At 33.7% G+C, this 17,379-nt stretch overlaps 3 protein-coding genes across 13 annotated transcripts in view; 1 reads left to right on the plus strand and 2 right to left on the minus strand.

Moving 5' to 3' along the window:
* The window catches only part of LOC126715775 (26S proteasome regulatory subunit 4 homolog B-like), a 60,953-nt gene that overhangs the window by 35,873 nt on the left and 7,701 nt on the right, over positions 1-17,379 (plus strand). The window lies entirely within an intron of this gene.
* LOC126715773 (LRR receptor-like serine/threonine-protein kinase EFR) overlaps positions 1-17,379 on the minus strand; it is a 138,896-nt gene that overhangs the window by 27,554 nt on the left and 93,963 nt on the right. The gene's annotated exons all lie outside the window — the stretch shown is intronic.
* LOC126715776 (uncharacterized) lies at positions 1,732-6,776 on the minus strand. 11 transcript variants are annotated; one of them, XR_007651924.1, is made up of 5 exons: positions 6,322-6,776; positions 5,250-5,323; positions 4,393-4,796; positions 4,182-4,301; positions 1,732-2,251 (listed from the first exon to the last, which is right to left on the minus strand). XR_007651924.1 is itself a non-coding variant. In XM_050416568.1 (5 exons), the coding sequence occupies exons 2-5, from the start codon at positions 4,607-4,609 to the stop codon at positions 2,148-2,150; spliced, it is 342 nt and encodes a 113-aa protein (XP_050272525.1). In that variant the 5' UTR covers positions 4,610-5,332; positions 6,322-6,776; the 3' UTR covers positions 1,732-2,147. The 11 variants fall into 11 exon arrangements, 4 of the variants coding, with proteins under 4 accessions (XP_050272525.1, XP_050272524.1, XP_050272523.1 ...); XR_007651923.1 differs by having other exon boundaries at positions 5,226-5,323; XR_007651921.1 differs by having other exon boundaries at positions 5,250-5,332.

Genomic DNA, 17,379 nt, shown 5'->3' on the forward strand with positions numbered 1-17,379 from the left:
GAGATTCTAAGATTGAAAGGGAAAAACTAATTTTTGTTCGGCGGGATTAGGGTTTGGAAGAGAAATGAAGGTAGCTGATGACTGAGTTTTGATTTCTGAGTCTGAGAGGCGAGAGTGTGAGACACTGAGACTTGAGAGGAGCAACAGTCTAAAGAGTGAAAGTTGAAGAGGAGAAATGAGAATAAAGGGGAGAAATAACTAATGAGAGTGGCTGAGTGGAAAACAACTAAAGGGAAAAGATGTGTGTGGCTGAGATCAAAAGAGAAAAAAAAAATACTGTAACTTGCACGATACTGACTCAAACAATGAAAAGCATCATTTATTATTATTATTTTTATTTTATTTTATTCAAAAAACGCAAGTGACAAAAGGTTCATTTGGATAGAACTTATTTTGCTGAAACTGAAAATTGAAAACACTGTAGAAAAATAATTTTTAAAAGTGTAAATAGTACCGTGGAACCCATTTTTAATGAAAAAGTTGCTGAAAAGTAAAGTTTGTGAGTCTCGTGAATGGGAGCCACTGATGTGCTGAAAAGTCAAAAATTTCGACTACTGTTCATGCACAGTGCATGAACAGTAGCCGTTTTAGCTAAATTTTGTATCTGAAACGCGTGGGAAAAAAAAGAAAAAAACAAAGAGCAAAACACCATATAAGTCCTATTCAAACCACACCAAACTAAGAATAACTTCATTATATGTTCATTAAATTGATATTTAATTTATTTTTAACTTAAGAATTTATTGTAACATAGAAAATTAATAGTTGATAATGATGCTTAATTGCAAAGTAATTTTGTTGAGGACCAAAAAAATAAAAATAAGAACAACTAAACAATGTTTTAGATGGAGTTAAACAACACATATCCAAATATCGAAATCTCGAACTTTAATTTTGTAGTCTAAATAAGCAACAAGCCAAACTCTCAAACCAAATACATAGTTATAGTGTATAACCAAATATAATTTAAGTGGCCATTTCAATGTTTGCGTTTTTAAGGACAAATTTTAATTTTCTTGGTTGATTTTTAATTTTTAGGGGGCCAAGAATTTTTTGAAAAAATATTCTCAAATATTACCTATTTATATGTAGAACTTTTTTTTTTTTTTTTTCTATAAGAAATAAAAAAATAAAAAATAATCCTAGTGCCCTTCGTCCCTTCCGAGTTCCACCACTAACTATAAAGGGTATTTTAAAACTAACATAAGTACATTACTGTCCCTCAAATATGAAGTTTATTCAACTTTGGTCACTCCACCTTTAAAAGTTCGATTTTTGTCCCTCTAAATTTTCAAGTGTAACAATTTAATCTCTTATTTATTTTTCCATTTACGTAACTATTGAATGCTATAGTACCCCTTATTTTGAGGGGGCTGAAATTGAACTGGTCTCTTATTATAGGGAACAAAGATGCAAGCAAGAAATGTAGGGAAAATAGTCATACTGACAAAATTTTCCTCTATTAAATTTATAAGATTGGTGTAATTTACCCTAAAAATCAACAATATTGTTCTTCATTGGTAGGATCTGTGACATAAGTGTGCACAATTTGAATAGGAATCCTAGTTAAAATGAAATGTTCCCTTTGTTAAGTAGTTTGAGAAAATATGGACATCATTGTTGTATTTATTCAAACCTCAAAAGGGAAATGCCATTTCATAAAATGTTTAAGAGATATATAAAATCTTTTCTTGAAATCTCAAGCGAGGTTTACACACACCAATAAATAAATAAAAAATAATGGGAATATCCCCAAAACTCACAAAAGAAAAAAGGAAGTGATTTACACCAAGGTCAATCTTGGAGAAAATATAAGCCTAGGCCTCATATGCAGTCTCGCTAAACAAAGCATTGTAAATATAATATCTGAGATGATACCATGCTATTTGTGCAAGTTTGACATATCAAAACCTTTTGAGGTCCTGCTTCCAAATCAAGACCAAACACAATGAAGATTCCATCTATATGGAATAGCATACCATGAGGAAGGTTTTACTCCAGAACTACATTCAAGTCCCTTGCCGAGTTTGAACACCTTTCTCACCTCATCTTGAATTTAAAGAAATAGGATTGAATTAAAGAGTAAAAATGATAGTAAAAGAACCATTTTGTATACCTGACCAGCTGCATTCATGGCCCTCATGACCTCATTCAGACTTTAAAACTTCCTTGCAGAAACTGCACTGAGATCCCAGAATGGCAGCACCCAAAAGCACAAACTTGTTCCCTGGTGGAACAATTATAAGGCAACCTACAGCAATCATGAATAAGTTGGCCAATACTTCACATGTACAGATTAATGCTTAAGAGAAGCTAAAATAATACATCCAGACCTTTCTCATGGATTTCTTCATTTGTTTATTAAACAGAAAATTTTGTATCAGTAGGTCATTTAACTTTGGGACTAAGGCTTGGAGGTAGTTGTCACTAGTGTGGTGGAGAAGGAATTCCAGTCTTTTAATTTATTCAGATTTTGAATTTTTATCATTATTATTATTTTGGTGTGTATGTATGCATATAGGACCACATGTAATATCTTATGTAGGGTTTTCTTATAGCACCAAGTGTGCTTTCTTGGTCTTTAAGTTAATAGCTTTATTAGGTAAATATAGATTTTGGTTTGATTTCCCATTTTGTCTTGTCTACATTTAGGAGAGTTTTACTTGGCAAGCAAGTCTTTTTGACTCAAACAATTGGGAGAGATTAACTCATTTGAGTATTTTAAAGACACATTTGCCTAGAGTTTCTCCAGTCTCTTCTTCTCTCTCTTGCTTGTGGCACTGTTTCTTTTCTCTTCCTGAACTTTTTTCTCAACACACTAAACATTGAAATGCCCTTACAATCCTATCAATTGAATTTTCCAACAACTATGAATCATCCAATCAACATTCCTGTGCAAGTCAAGCTTTTTATTCAGAAATCATTCAAGATAGTTTTGCCAACTTTTTTTGCTTTTTATTGGTTGATTACCCGTGCACCAAAAGGGTCTTGAACCCACAAACTCCCTCTCCAACTTGTTATAACAAGAGAAGGAACTATCATTGGAGGTAGAGCTCACTAGCATGTGCCATGCCAACTTTATATCCTCTTTTTGATCACCAATCTCCAAAGTTCAACTTTTTTCCAAGAGCACCATAGTGTAATGTTGGCCCAATTAATTGAATAGCTACGTCAGGGTCCATTTGGAAGATAAAGTTAAAGCAACAAAAAGTTTTTTCCTTCATAATCTCTTTCTAAGCCTCTTATCACCCCCCTCCCCCACAACCCCCCCCCCCCCCCCCCCCCCACCCTCTTTTTCTATTGGTTAAGTTACACAAACTTGGTGGGTCATCAACCCTTGCAGTTACAAGGGAAGGAGGTGCTATTTGAGCTGTAATTCATTGGAAATTTCCTTCTCAAGCCCTTGCCATATTTCAAGCAAGAGGGATGACCAAAAGCAGATTAAGTCATTCACTTCAGGCTCTAACCTTTCAGATCTTTTAACTTTCTTCAGGACAGGCAACCCAGCCTCCACCAGGCCGAGGGAGTTTCAAAATCATGTTGATGCTTCTGTGGGTTCTACTTCTCTCATAAGTCTAACAATGAAGTGATGGAAGGAACTTCCAAAAGAGAAAAAACAAAATTCTTAAATTGACTAATGCAGTACTGCTGTCAATGACTTAATGAGAGATTAGTTGATAAAGTGTGCACTTATGCCAGTCATCGTAGTTTTGGAATGTGTAACAGGAAATGGACTGCAGCAGCATAACAAATAAAGGATGACCAACTTTCGACAGGTTAGCCCCAAAATCCTAGGCTCTGGTGAATGGTGATAATGATCTAGAGAGGGATGGGCTTAGATTGCCTGTTAGATCCCAATCTCACATTGGCAATTTTAGAAAATCTTGAAATAAAACTGCACATACCACTCCATCTTCATTCGACTCATTCTTTCTTGAACTTTATTGCTTCTTGAATTTAGAATGTAACTGTTTCAAGGCTACTTTGTATGCCTAAGGTTGATACTTTCCGCTTATTTTTCTAATAATGTTTTTATTACTTAATTACTTTTTAAGTAATGCAAAATACATGTAAAAGATTAGTCGCCTCAACAATGATTCTTCAGCCTGTCAAATTTTAAACAACACATTATGATCCAAATTCCATGAGATAAATGCTGAACATAAGTTCCAGAAGTGTACCAGACCAGAACGGTACCCTGACCCCTGGAATGAATAACTTGCTCCTTGATATGGCCATATGGCAGGTAGAAGTTCCACAGACTAACACCATGTGGTAGCATATAGCTTCCATATCACACTCTGAAAATACCATTGTTATAAGAAACATATTACACAAAGTTAAGCTACTAAATCATGCTAATAAGAAATTTTTTTGATAAGCCATAATAACCTCTAGCTTCAGAATCCAAATGTGGCACACTTTCCATTACCCCCACGCCACCAGCATGAGCATCAATCAGTGAAGTTTCAAAATGAATTCCTGCTACAAGACCCAGTTCCTGGAAATTTAAATCACTTATATACATATGAAATTAGCTACAAATAGGTGTGAATACTAGTATCAAGTTAAATCACCCACCAAAGGCCAGGAAAATAGTGTGACTCATATTTTCTTGCAACTAAATAAACATGTTTTTTTGCTAATGGACCTCAAGTCATGCCACTGTAAATCAATGTGAAATCTTCAGTACAAAATTTCTTGCCTTCACGGCAGCTGGAGTAAGACCAGAACCCAAAAGATGGTCAGGAAAAGCTACACAGTCCTGTTGACACTATTCATTACCAAGTCACAAACTGCAGCAGAAAATGCAAAGGGTAGAATAAATAATTAAAATTGAAATTTAAAATTTAAAATTAAAATTTTTTATAACGACCAGGCAATAAAAGATTATTGCTATTAATTACTACACTCAAAATTTACGTATAAGTTTTTAAAAATCAAGAAAGAAGACCCATTCAAGAAAATAATTATATTTCATATATGCTACATGTTAAGCTGTCCTGAACTCCCATCCACAAGCTTCCATATCTCAGGAATCTTTTTCATTGACTTTCTGCATATATCCCAGACCAAGATATGTCCATTTGCACACCATGGTGCACAGACTAAAAGTATCATCTCCTTTTGCCCCAGAAGAATCAAAACAAATCCCAATTATCATCAAGTTAAATTCCAAATTGACTTGTACTTAAGAAAGATGCCTGAACTTAAAGAAGATTTACTCATGACTGGTAGATTTGAAGAACCTGTATGACAGCCAATCACCCAATTCCATCCAACAAAACACCATTGACCAAGATACTTGCAAATTTTCTTTCACCTATAGAAGCTGAAATATTAGTCTGTATCAGAAAATGTTTAATAGAGAGACATAGAAACAATAAAGAAACTGCAATTAAGCACAATGATTATGGACATGACTTGGGAATGGAAATTCAGATCTGTTGATAAGCTTATTTTGCAAAAATAACAATGACAAATTGCTTAAGTGACATCTCTTTCAGGAGGCACGCAACAAGAGAATGCATACTCTGCTCCATATTACAAAATAACATAAAATACGGTCAGTCAAATGCACATGATGTCCAATCAATGCAAGAACAGCATGTAAAACACAGACTGCTTTGCCATTGTCAACCTATCATCATCGTCTCCATGCCTCCAATAACCAAGAGAACCATACGAAACCCAATGAAGATTTTGAGGCTTAAGTCAAATTAAATCAAAAATTATGGTCCAGCTAAAGGGTAAAAGAAAATTTTGAGACTGTTATAAGAACAACTATGCAATAGAACATGATATATATGTCAATTAAGGAGGTAACAAAAAATATGATTTTGGATAGGATAGAATGTCGGAAAAGAATACATGTAATCAACCCTGATTAATGCGTTGAGATCCGTAGCAAATTCCAAAAAGTTTTAGGACTAAGGCAGGCTTGGCTGTTGTTGTATAATTTGAAAGGTTTGTTATCCCCTGCCCTACATCATGTAAAGTTTAGTTGTCGAGTGGCACGACAATGACCTATTGAAGGGATAATATAAAACCGAGCAAAGTGGAAACACAGAAGAAAAATTTTCTAAATGATACTTCGAATAGTTCTATGACATCAAATTTCAGCCCATTTAAGGAAATGTAATAGGTGGTTGCAAATCAACTTTAAAACCCTAAACATGAAGCAGAGCAGTTGCTAATAGAAATCTAGCAGCACGATTCTAAAGCGCACACACCAACTACCGTGCAATTTAATAAAAGACCGTAACACAGGATTGTATATTACGAATTGAATAATATGATCAGATTAGCCCAGGTAAGTACCTTTGGTAGACGCTGCCAATTTAATGTTATGGATTCCGTTCCGTTCCGGCCGGAATATATCGTACCGGTGTGTAAAACGGAATACCCTCCATTCCACCTCGGATTAAATTTCGCCCCATTTCGGCCCGTTCCGGTCAATTCCGGCCAATTTCGGCCGAAATTCATTTTCCGGCCGGTATGAATTTTGGCTTCTTATTTTCCCTTTCTGAACTTGATCGGCATCTTTTTCACTAGATCACCAAAAATCCTTCTCATTCTCTCATCAGTATCACATTTTTGCACTTGTAGCTCTTTGTCTCTCTATCATCTCTCACTATCTGACCCTCTCAACCATGATATAGAAGTTGAAAATAAAATTGAAGAGCAAGATAGAAGCAAAAATGGCGTGACTTGTGAAACAAAAAGGGAGAAGAAGAAGAGGAGAGGAAGAGAAAATAGCTCAGAAGGTAGGGAAATGGGAAAAACTGATAAAGTAGTCACGGAAGCTTCTTGGAAGCTCACTTGAGCTTTATTTTATTTTTTTAAAACCATAAATAAATGTTTTTTTTAAATAATAATTTTTTTTTTTAGTTTTACTAATTATGCCCTAAGCCCTAAGGCACACTTTAATAAATCTTCTATTTATTTTACCATACACTTAAGCAAAGTTTTTAATGAATTATTATTATTTTTTTAGAGAGTTTCAACCTATAGCGTCCGCTTCTGATGATAACTCTTTATCATCAGACCAATACACCAATCAGTTTTTGGTATAGGCGGGGATTGAACCCCAAATCTCTTATACAACCATCAGAAACTTTACTAGTTGAATTATTAAATGATATGTCTTTCATTGTCTAGCATGTTTTTGGGGTGTAGGGTTTTTGTTTTTAAATACATGTCTACTTTTAAGGTGGGTATTTATCCTACATGGCCTAACAGAAGACATACTAGGGGTCAACTTTCTCTCAATTTTTGTTGTTATATATAGTATTATATTTCCTAGCCCAAAAAAGTAAAAATAAAAAGCCAAAGTAAATATTGGTATTTTGTGCAATAAATGGCTTGTCAACCTTTAAAGTGTTTAAACTAAGAGTCCAAATCTTCTGTCTCACTCTCTATATCTCTCTATACTCCACAAATAAAAACTTGACACATGTACATCTATTTTATTAATTGCTAATTTTTAGCCTTTGTTATTTCAGTTACCTCAATTAATTGAAAATTAAAAAAGACACAACAACCAACACATCCCCACCACCGACACCACCACCATCTTTCTCCGATGCCACATGGCCCACAACCACCAACAACAACCATCGCCAGCCCGATTAGCAATCGCAGATGCGGTCAATGTCGCCAAATGCAACCATCCACTGTTGCCATTACTGGGTATTGATATTTGTTATTATGGGCGGATGCCATCATCTGAGTTATTAAAACTTTTTTTAGAGATCTGAAGAAGATAAGGTAGTGGTAGGTACCCATCATAGATTTGAAGAAGAAACTTGTTTCTTAGAATATGATGTCAATATCAATGTTTTTCTCGTTGGTAGTGGATGGCATATAAACTATTGGTTAAGAACGGCTAAAGACTTAGGAAAGAAAGAACAAAGAAGAAACAAGAGAGCAAAGGCAGAAAAATGTTGTTGATGACCTGTTGCTGGTGATAAGTGGCATTAGAGAAAGATGGTGGTGGTGTCGGTGGTGGGGATGTGTTGGTTGTTGTGTCTTTTTTAATTTTCAATTAATTAAGGTAACTGAAATAACAAAGGCTGAAAATTGGCCATCAATAAAATAAATGTACATGTGTCAAGTTTTTATTTAGGCGAAAACTCTATTTTGGTCCATATATTTCGAGTCACAGTCAATTTAGTTTCTACATTTTGGTAGCAATCAATTTGGCATTATTGGCATGTCGAATATATAAATATTAAATAAAATGCTGACATGGCAGAATTTTAGTAGTTACATCAATGCTTAGATGGCAAGAAAACTCCACATCAGCTTTTTAGAAAATAATTTTATTTTCTTTACCAATTTTGTTCCTATCTTTATTTTTTTCTTTTTAATTTTATTACAATTTCTTTTAGCCAAACACCCATTCGCACCACCAATCTTTGACAACAAGTCCTCCTTAGCACCTAAAAATCTCCTCCATCACAGATCTAGGAAACCCATGTGAGAGACCGAGAACAGGAGCCTCGTGTTTGGAGAGAATCAGAATAAGTGATAAAGGGTAGATTTAAGTTTGATTGTGAGAATTGAGGGTTTATTTGAGAAAAGGGGAAGAGATAGAAGCCACTGACATTAGCGGTGGTGGTAGTGCAGATCTAGCCATGGTGGCTGGTCAAGAGAGACAAAGAGGGCTTATAGAGAGAGAGAGATTAAAAAATGAAAAAGGAGCTTCAACGGTGGCGAGATCCATGTAGATTCGCAGAGAAAGAGAGGCGGATGCTTGTGCTGTGGTGGCGGCAGTAGTGGCGGCAATGAGCATTGTTGGGAGGCCGATGCCTCTCTCTCTCGTATTCTCTGTTGCCGTCACTGCGTGATCTGCAAAATGGGTACATGGATAATGGATTTTATTGAAATGTGTTTCAGTTTTGGGTTCTCTTGTTGTGTATTATTTTTTAGATGCAGTGATTTTGGGGTACATGGATCATCTGACAATCTTCTTGATCTGTAAGCATATTTTGATTATTGGGATCACTAGGAAGTGAAGATTGGTTTCAAAATGTTGCTTCAACTTTGGGAAATGTGGTTCAATTCTAGTGCAGTAATCTAAATGGCAAATGGAGGCATCCTCCCATTCCTGTTTAGAACTGGTAAGAGATGTGTCATACTGTCTTCAGAGGAAATGTTCTTTCATAATTTATTTCCAGTGGTGATGCGTTTCCACAACAATGAACGAATAGTTTCTAAAAAATGAATGGTTAAAGAAATTGTAATAAAATTAAAAGAAAAAAATAAATATAGGAACAAAATTGGTAAGGAAAAGAAAATTATTTTTTAAAAAGCTGATGTGGATTTTTCTTGCCATCTAAGCACAGATGTAGCCACTAAAATTCTGCCACATCATCATTTTATTTAATATTTAAATATTAGACATACCAACAATGCAAACTGTTTGCCACATAGACATTTTTCGTTAGTGAGTTAACGGTAGGGATCAAATTGACTGCAAGTTAAAAAATAACAGTGACCAAATTTACTGCTACCAAAATGTAGGGACTAAATTGACGATGACTCTAATATGTAGGGTCCAAAATGATGTTTTCGCCTTTTATTTATGGAGTATAAAGTGAGACAGAAGATTTGGACGCTTAAACTAATGTATTGGGTGATATCTTCAAAATAAAAGGCATTCAGTTAATATTAAGAGCATTGTAACTTAGCTAATTGGTAGTGTAAATGTAAAGTATTTAAACTAAAAGCTCATTTAGCATCTCTCGGTGTGTATATAACATCTAGGGTTCAAATTTTTCCTTTCCGTTGTAAATATTGAATTATAAAATTAAAAAATAAATAAAATAAAGGTATTCGGTACTAGTTTAAGGATTTGCCATATGGTGCATTTATTGTGAAGGAATTAGAATATTTCTGCTTCGCAAAATTTGTAATAATTTGTTTAATTATTTTACTATTCCTTTCTATTCAGTAAAAAATTATAGTGTTTTCTTTTGTAACAAAATATTAATCTATTTTCATGTTTTTAATGAGATACATGCATTCATTTTTACGTATTACTTTTTTATAGGTGGTACACCAATTATTAGTATTACAAAGGGAATTTATATGGTTCTTTTTTTTTTTTCTTCTCTTTTAGCTCACAATAGGTTGGGATGATGATTTAAATTTGAGTTCTTTCAAAAAGTGTCACTGAGAAACAAGGGTCTTGGTAATTTATTTTATTTTATTTTATTGAAACGATAGTATATTAGATAAAAAAACTAAGATTCAGAATTTACAATGGATTGGATAATAGGTGGACTATCTTTAATCTACATTTGAGTGCCCCTATTCCAACAGAAGCAGCCGCTAACATCCTGGCAGCCATATTACAAGATTTGCTAATTACATCAAAAGAAATATGGTAAAAGTAATTACAAAAATTGCAGATATCTTCCACAAATGTGCCAAAATCTGTTATGACCTATTTAGATGGAGGGAGGAAGGAGGGAGAGTGAAGGGAAGAAGAGTAAAATTTGCTAAAAAAACCTAACTTTGTGCTAAATCCACTTTACTTCCCCTCTCTCTCTCAATCCAAACGGACCATTAAGTTTGGACTTGTAGATACTACTTCATGAAACAATAGCTTATCCTCACCCTCAACAATTAACCTAAAAAATGCCAGATCCCATTGGTAGCACCATGTTAAAAAACAACATATTAGGAGTATGACTTCCTGCTCAAGTCAAGCGGCTCTAGACCTTTAGGGACCCTACTTAGAGAAAGGCCCCAAATATAGGGGTGGGGCCACATAAGCAATTAAAGATTTGGGCTAAGTAAAAGGAAAACAAAATGTAACAGTTGGGCTGGGCCATTCTTTTTTTGGACCATGAAGCATGACTATAGCCCCCTGTTAAGGTGCCTCCGCCCTTCACGCAACATGACTAGGGAAATAAATGGTCCCAACTGAAACGGAGAAAATAGAGGGGTGTCAGTTTTCACACGAGACTCCTAAAATGAATAAATACCAATAAATTGTGAGAGGGAGGGTGATGACATTGACAAAGAAGAATTATATGTAGCAGACACATGGAAACTCGGAGCTCGACTTATTAAAATCAGCCTCATTAAAGTTCGAAAAGTGTTATGTTCACAATATTTTCACAACAAATTTTAGATAAAAAATTGTTATTGGTTCTAATTTAAATACACGATTTAAATTACTTTTTTGCTTACCATAACAACCAATAATAACTTGTTTCATAAAATTTGTTGTGAAAATATTATAGACATAGCATTTTTCTTAAAAAACTCAGAGCCAAGGAACACAATTTTTCTAGACCGACGTGAGCATGTAGTCCATAGTATCTGTAGCAAATTTTTTCTATCAGTTTTTTCACGTTAAAGAGAATTAAATTGACAAGAAGGAACAATAAATCCAAGGACACACAAATTTCAAACCAAATTTAATGTCTATCTATTGTGTTAAGTTATGATTGGTGCACAATAAGTAGAGTGTAAGTAGTAAACCATGTGACAATGACATTACTTCCATTATAATTTACAAGTTTTTTTTTGACAGAAATGATAGAAATTATAACTTATAAGTTGACAACTCAGCGTGATGTGAAAGTAGATGGTGTGAATTGAAGAAGGAAAGGTACTCACCGCCTATGAAAGCAAGAGCTTCTTGGGAGCAACCTGAATTATATGTTTATCAAGTGTTTCCTCGTAATTCATATTTCATATACCCTTATCAAGTGTTTCCTCATAATTCAAATACCCTTTTTCCGGCTTTATTTTTTCCTAAAAAAGAAGCAACCTTTTTTTCTTTTTCTCCCTCCAAAAATCTTCGGTATTTGTTTCACCGCATTTAAATTTTAAAGCTCCTCTGGCAAAAGTTGTTTATGTAGAAAACTGAAAAAGTGAAAAACTGTAAAGGTTATTTTAAAATTAGGATATATTACATTTTTTTTTTGTCCCCCAAATATAGGGTTTATTTCATCTTGGTCTTGCAATTTTAATAAGTTCGAATTTTGTCCCTCAAAATTTTAAAGTGTAACAAATTAGACCCTTGTCTATTTTTCCATTTATATGACTAAATGAATGTTGAGGCTGCCAATTTTACTAGGAAATTTTTTTTTGAGGTATCCCATATTTAAGGCACCAAAATCAAAGTGAACTCTTATTTTAAAGACAAAAAATTCCAATCAAGAAATGTACAGAAAATAGACATACAGATTAAATTGTTTCTTTCTTGAAATTTAAAAGACTGACTTAGAAAACCAAAATCAAACGGACTCCCTATTTTAGGGAAGAAAAAAAGCGATTTACCCTTAAAACTAAACTCTAATATATGTTTGCTTTACCTCGAATTCCCCTTAGTAGCAAAAGTAAACTTCTCAAGTCTTACAATGAAGTCTGACAAGGGAAAAAAAAATTACACCAACCTTTCTTAAAATTTTATGAAATGATGCCTTCACCCCCTTGAAGTTTGTATAAATGCAACAGTTATGCCCTCTCACATCATGGTTTTGTTTTCTTAACAAACTATTCCATTTAAAAAAAAAAAAAAAAAAACTTCGTAGTTTATTAGATCTCAAGGAAGAAGTGTCCTTTTGTCCATAGTTAAAATAGTGAAATATTTTGTTACATAAATTATAGTTTGAGAGTGTATGGGCTTATTTGTTGTACTACACAAATCTCAAGAGGGAAATGTCATTTATTGAAAAGTTTAGGGTACTATATCATTTTGTAAAATCTCAAATAAAATCGGTGCAATTTACCACCCAAAAAAAAAATCTTTTTTTTTTTTTTTATAATTTTTTTTATGGGAAGACTGGAATTTTATTAAAAAATCAAACTGAACGAGATACATCATGGATCAAAGCTTGCACTAGAAAGTAAGGATTTTCTTCCATCCAAGTATAGTAATCAACAATGCTTGAAGCATGTTTTGCTAATAAAAAATCTTTTATTTGAGAGTAGTATGGTTTTTTCCATTACTTTGTTTTGGGCAAAATAATTTTGTACATTACATTTTGGAGTAACATTCACAACATTTTCACAACAAATTCAATGTGCAAGCTATTATTGGTTCTAAAATGGGCCCATCATTGACATAACTTTTTTTCCCACTAGTGACAATCTACCGGTTAGAATCTGTTGTAAAATTGTTGTGAATGTATTATTTTTCTTACATTTTGAAATCAGAAATTAATTTTTCTACAACTACAATAAAATCTCACAATATTTTCACAACAATCTATGGTGTCGATCCACCATAAGCCAAAGTAAAATTAATAAAAAAAATGATTATTTTTAGACCCACCTTAACTCAAAATAAGTTTGTTGTGAAAATGTTGTAAGATTTTGTTTTCAGATAGGGAATTAAAATTAATGTTTTACCTATATAAAAAAAAAAATAAATAATCTTACTTCTACAACATTTCCATAACAATTTCACAACAAATTTGAGGTGGCAAATTGTTGCTGGTTCTCATCAATTTGTACCAATTACAAAAGTTTGTTGTTGTGGACCAATTACCAGCCAAGTCAGTATTGTTGATCTTGGATTTGAAGGCAATGAGAGCCGATTGATCAGTAAAGTTGTTGCCAGATTGGGACAATTGAAGTACGCATGATGCACTAACAGAAAAGCTAAGAGCAAGTGAATGCATGGCCTCTCTATTGGCATCATGAGTTTGCACCAGAGAGACAGAATACTCTTTGAACTCTGGAACTAAAACAGAATAGCCCTTGAAGATACTTAAATCAAGGAATGTATGGGGCCAAGAAAATAGAGAAAACAGTTAGCTATCAATTCACACATTCACACTAGACAAGACTTCTACCGTGCATGACAAGGAATTAAGGACAAGTTTTTGTGAATTGGATGTGATCATGTGATGACAAAGAAGAACAACTATTTTTCTCAGTGCTAGACTAATTGAAGTAGCACAATTAAAGTCCCTAGTTGGTGAACCTCTATTTTTCTATAAGGATAATAGACCCACGTGGGAAGGAAATCAAGCCTATGATTCTATTAGAATATCATTTTCGACTTTATAGTAAAATCTATTTTTATACTTTTTTTTTTTTCATAAAAGGTTTTTAAAAGCCTTTCCTAAAGGAAAGAAAATCAATTCCGTTTAAGCAGGAGACTTGTACAGTACATGACGAGGAAAAAATGGTTAATTCATTCGGCAAACAGGACCCCACACCCCTCATGTGAGGGGGAGGATGCATGTTACAGAAGCATAATGGATTTTCTCGTGTACAGGGGAGGTGATGATAGAGAAGAATTTACTGTTCATAGGCATATGAAATCTCAGTGCTTGACTAATGAAAGTAGCACGATTAACCAGTGGCGACACCACTCAGAGGTCAGGGTGTTCCCAGGAACACCCTGAATTGAAAAAAAAATTTATATATAATAATTTAAATTTTTTATTTGTTTATCCTAAAAAAAATAGGAACACCCTCAAGCAATATCAGGAACACCCTTAAAATTTTTATGCCAAAAAAATTTTGAACTAAAATCTATAAAAAAAAAAATGGTAACAGAGAATCAGAAAAGAAAAAAAAAAAAAAAAGGCCAAAATCATTAGTTTTTGTCGTCACAGCCACTCACCACCACATCGCCGGTCACTTCCATGTCTTTGGCCACTTCCATTTGGTCAACCGCAATCTCCCCACCTGCTTCAGCTTCTTCTTCCTCGCCTTTTCTTCTCTGTTCTCTGTTTTTCTTCGACTTTTCCGCTTCTCTGTTCTTTGGTATTTCTAGTTTTGAATGCCAATTGCCGTATGTTGTTTTGTACACTAGAGTCCCACTCCCCACGTGAATACTGAAGTCATTAAATGAGTCAACCGTTCTCAAAATTTTCAAGCTTATCTCCAACCACCCACGTGCCTAGCTTTAACTTTTGCACATTGATTTTTATTTCTTTTGTTTTTTCATTACTGCATTTAGTAAGTACATGTACTTGGTACTATTATTAAACTACAACTCTTCTAAAAAAAAATTTATACTACAACCATAATTATTACTAATATTTAAAAGAATTATTATGTCAGACTTTAAAATCATTTTATATTTTTAAGAGAATATATAAAATTTTTAAGAGAATATATATATTTAGCGGTAATTTCAAAATGGTACACCAGTATTAACCGGTATCGAAATATTTCGTTTCTCTAACTAAACCAAAACGGCCTCTAGTACGGTATTAGAGAGGCAAGGGTGTGTGCACACATGACGTGTGTGCTAATGCACAGCGGGGTGTGTGCTAGACTGCTAGTAGTTAGTAAAAAAAATTAACGAAACAACTAAACATCAATAATTAATAATTTAATTAACTAATACATTATAAAAGACAAACAAATTAAATTATGTTAGGCTAAACAACAATTAATAATTTAATAATTAATGAAACAACAATACAACAAATTATAGTTTATAAAAGAAAAACAAATTTATGAAACAACTAAACAACAATAATTAATAATTTTATTAATATTTCAAATTAACTTATAGTTTATTGTACAGGTACCTTTGTTTATTTCTTTTCTTTTCATTTTTTTTTTCCTTTTGAGATTTTTCGGTATACAAAATGCAAATTTGTTTTGGTTTTAAGAACATTTTTTTTTAAAGCACAAACTTCATGCTGGCCAAATCTTGAATTTCGGCTGGTATTTACCAAAACATCTCAAAATAGACTAAAATTACCCGAAATTTTTTCAAAGTGGAATAGGAACACACTGGACAAAATTCCTAAAGTCGCCACTACGATTAACGGTCCTAGTCTTGGTGGATATCGGTGTAGATACGTACATGAGCATGTAGTCAAGCCTATGTGCTTGCTTCTCGATCAAGAGTTTCCTCATAAACCCCTTTTTTGGTTTTATGAATTGCAAATCAAACTCATCATGGTGAAGTTCTATTTTTCGTCCATAATTTTTTACTATTTGTGAATTCTAATGCATAAAATTGTTTATTAAAAACAACTATATCATCAATTTAAAAGGGGAAAAAAAATAGTTCACGTACCTCTTGAGGATTGAGAGCTAATGATTCTTAAGGTCCGTTTGGATACAACTTATTTTGCTGAAAATTGAAAACTGAAAACACTGTAACAAAATAATTTTTAAATGTGTGAATAGTACCATGGGACCCATTTTTAATGAAAAAATTGCTGAAAAGTGGAGTTTGTGGGTCCCGTGAACAGTGCACAGATGCACTGTTCATGGGAGAAAAGTCAACAACAGTGGCTGGAAAAAAAAAGAAGAGAAAACGCGCAAGTGCTAAAAGACGCCAATAAGTCGGATCCAAACCGGCAATTAATCGCAAAGTCATCTTATTGAGGACCCAAAAAAAAAAAAAAAAAAAAAAAAAAAAACAATTGAACAATCTTTTAGATGGAGTTAGACAACATATACCAAAATAGTGAAGCCCCAAACTTTAAATTTTGGAGTCCAAATAAGCAACCAACTAAAGTCTCATACTTAGGTACTCTCAGAGTATAGTAAAATAGTACTCTCTCTTCTCACATTCATGGTAGACCTCACAATGAATTTAATGAGTGGGAATATAAGAGGAGGGAGCACTGTTCATTGTACTCCAAGAATACCTAAGAATTACTCGCAAAGCGCACACACCAATTACCATGCAACTTAACAAAAGACCATAACACAGGATTGTATATAGCGAATTACATAATATGACTAGATTAGTCATGTAAGTGCATACTATGTTTGGTGGCTGCATTTCTGGGGAAAGTGATCTACCACAATAACCACCACAGCGTTGAAGCGCTGCCCATTAACTCCACCATCCTTCACTCTCATGATCTCAAGCCTCATCATGGATCCCTGTGGACTGTAATAGAACCCATCACTTTTTCTAAAGAGACAGGACCCATACTAAAGAAAAACCTGATCCAGCCCATATTTAAATTTTTTGTATAAAGAAATCTCACAAAAAATTTGAAGCTAATAAAGGTCCGACCCGTAACATTACACAATGGGTCATCACTCACACTAGATATTTGGACTTGTCCAACCCCTCTAGGCTAGCTGAGGTTAGTCAAAGCTAGAGTTGGTTTAATTTACTAAAAAAAAAAAAAAAAAAAATCTTCTATTGGAGAGGAAGTAGCTTTTTTTGGGGGGGAGGGAAGAAGACGATGATTCTTCTGAACCAACCGACCAAATGAAGGGAGATTTGGAAAACAAAGTAAAGCCCAACCATGAAAAAGCCCAAGTAATAATGATATGTCGTAACTCCTTGAGATATATCATTTTTATAAAATAAATAATGAAATAAGGAAACTGAAGAAGTCCCTTTTTTTTATTTCTCTACTCGTTTGTCGTTCTATGATAGACATTTGAAAATGAAGATTAAGACCCATATAA

This window comes from Quercus robur, chromosome 2 (assembly GCF_932294415.1).
Source record: "Quercus robur chromosome 2, dhQueRobu3.1, whole genome shotgun sequence".
NCBI classification, from domain to species: domain Eukaryota; kingdom Viridiplantae; phylum Streptophyta; class Magnoliopsida; order Fagales; family Fagaceae; genus Quercus; species Quercus robur.

What these genes read in the sequence shown, in the direction of transcription:
- LOC126715776 (XM_050416566.1), bottom strand. Translation starts at nt 4,528, where the DNA reads ATGTATATAAGTGATTTAAATTTCCAGGAACTGGGTCTTGTAGCAGGA. An exon ending in TTTGGATTCTGAAGCTAGAG is followed by an intron (nt 4,302 to 4,392) that starts GTTATTATGGCT and finishes TGGTATTTTCAG; the next exon opens with AGTGTGATATGGAAGCTATA. An exon ending in CAGGGTACCGTTCTGGTCTG is followed by an intron (nt 2,252 to 4,181) that starts GTACACTTCTGG and finishes TGATTGCTGTAG; the next exon opens with GTTGCCTTATAATTGTTCCA.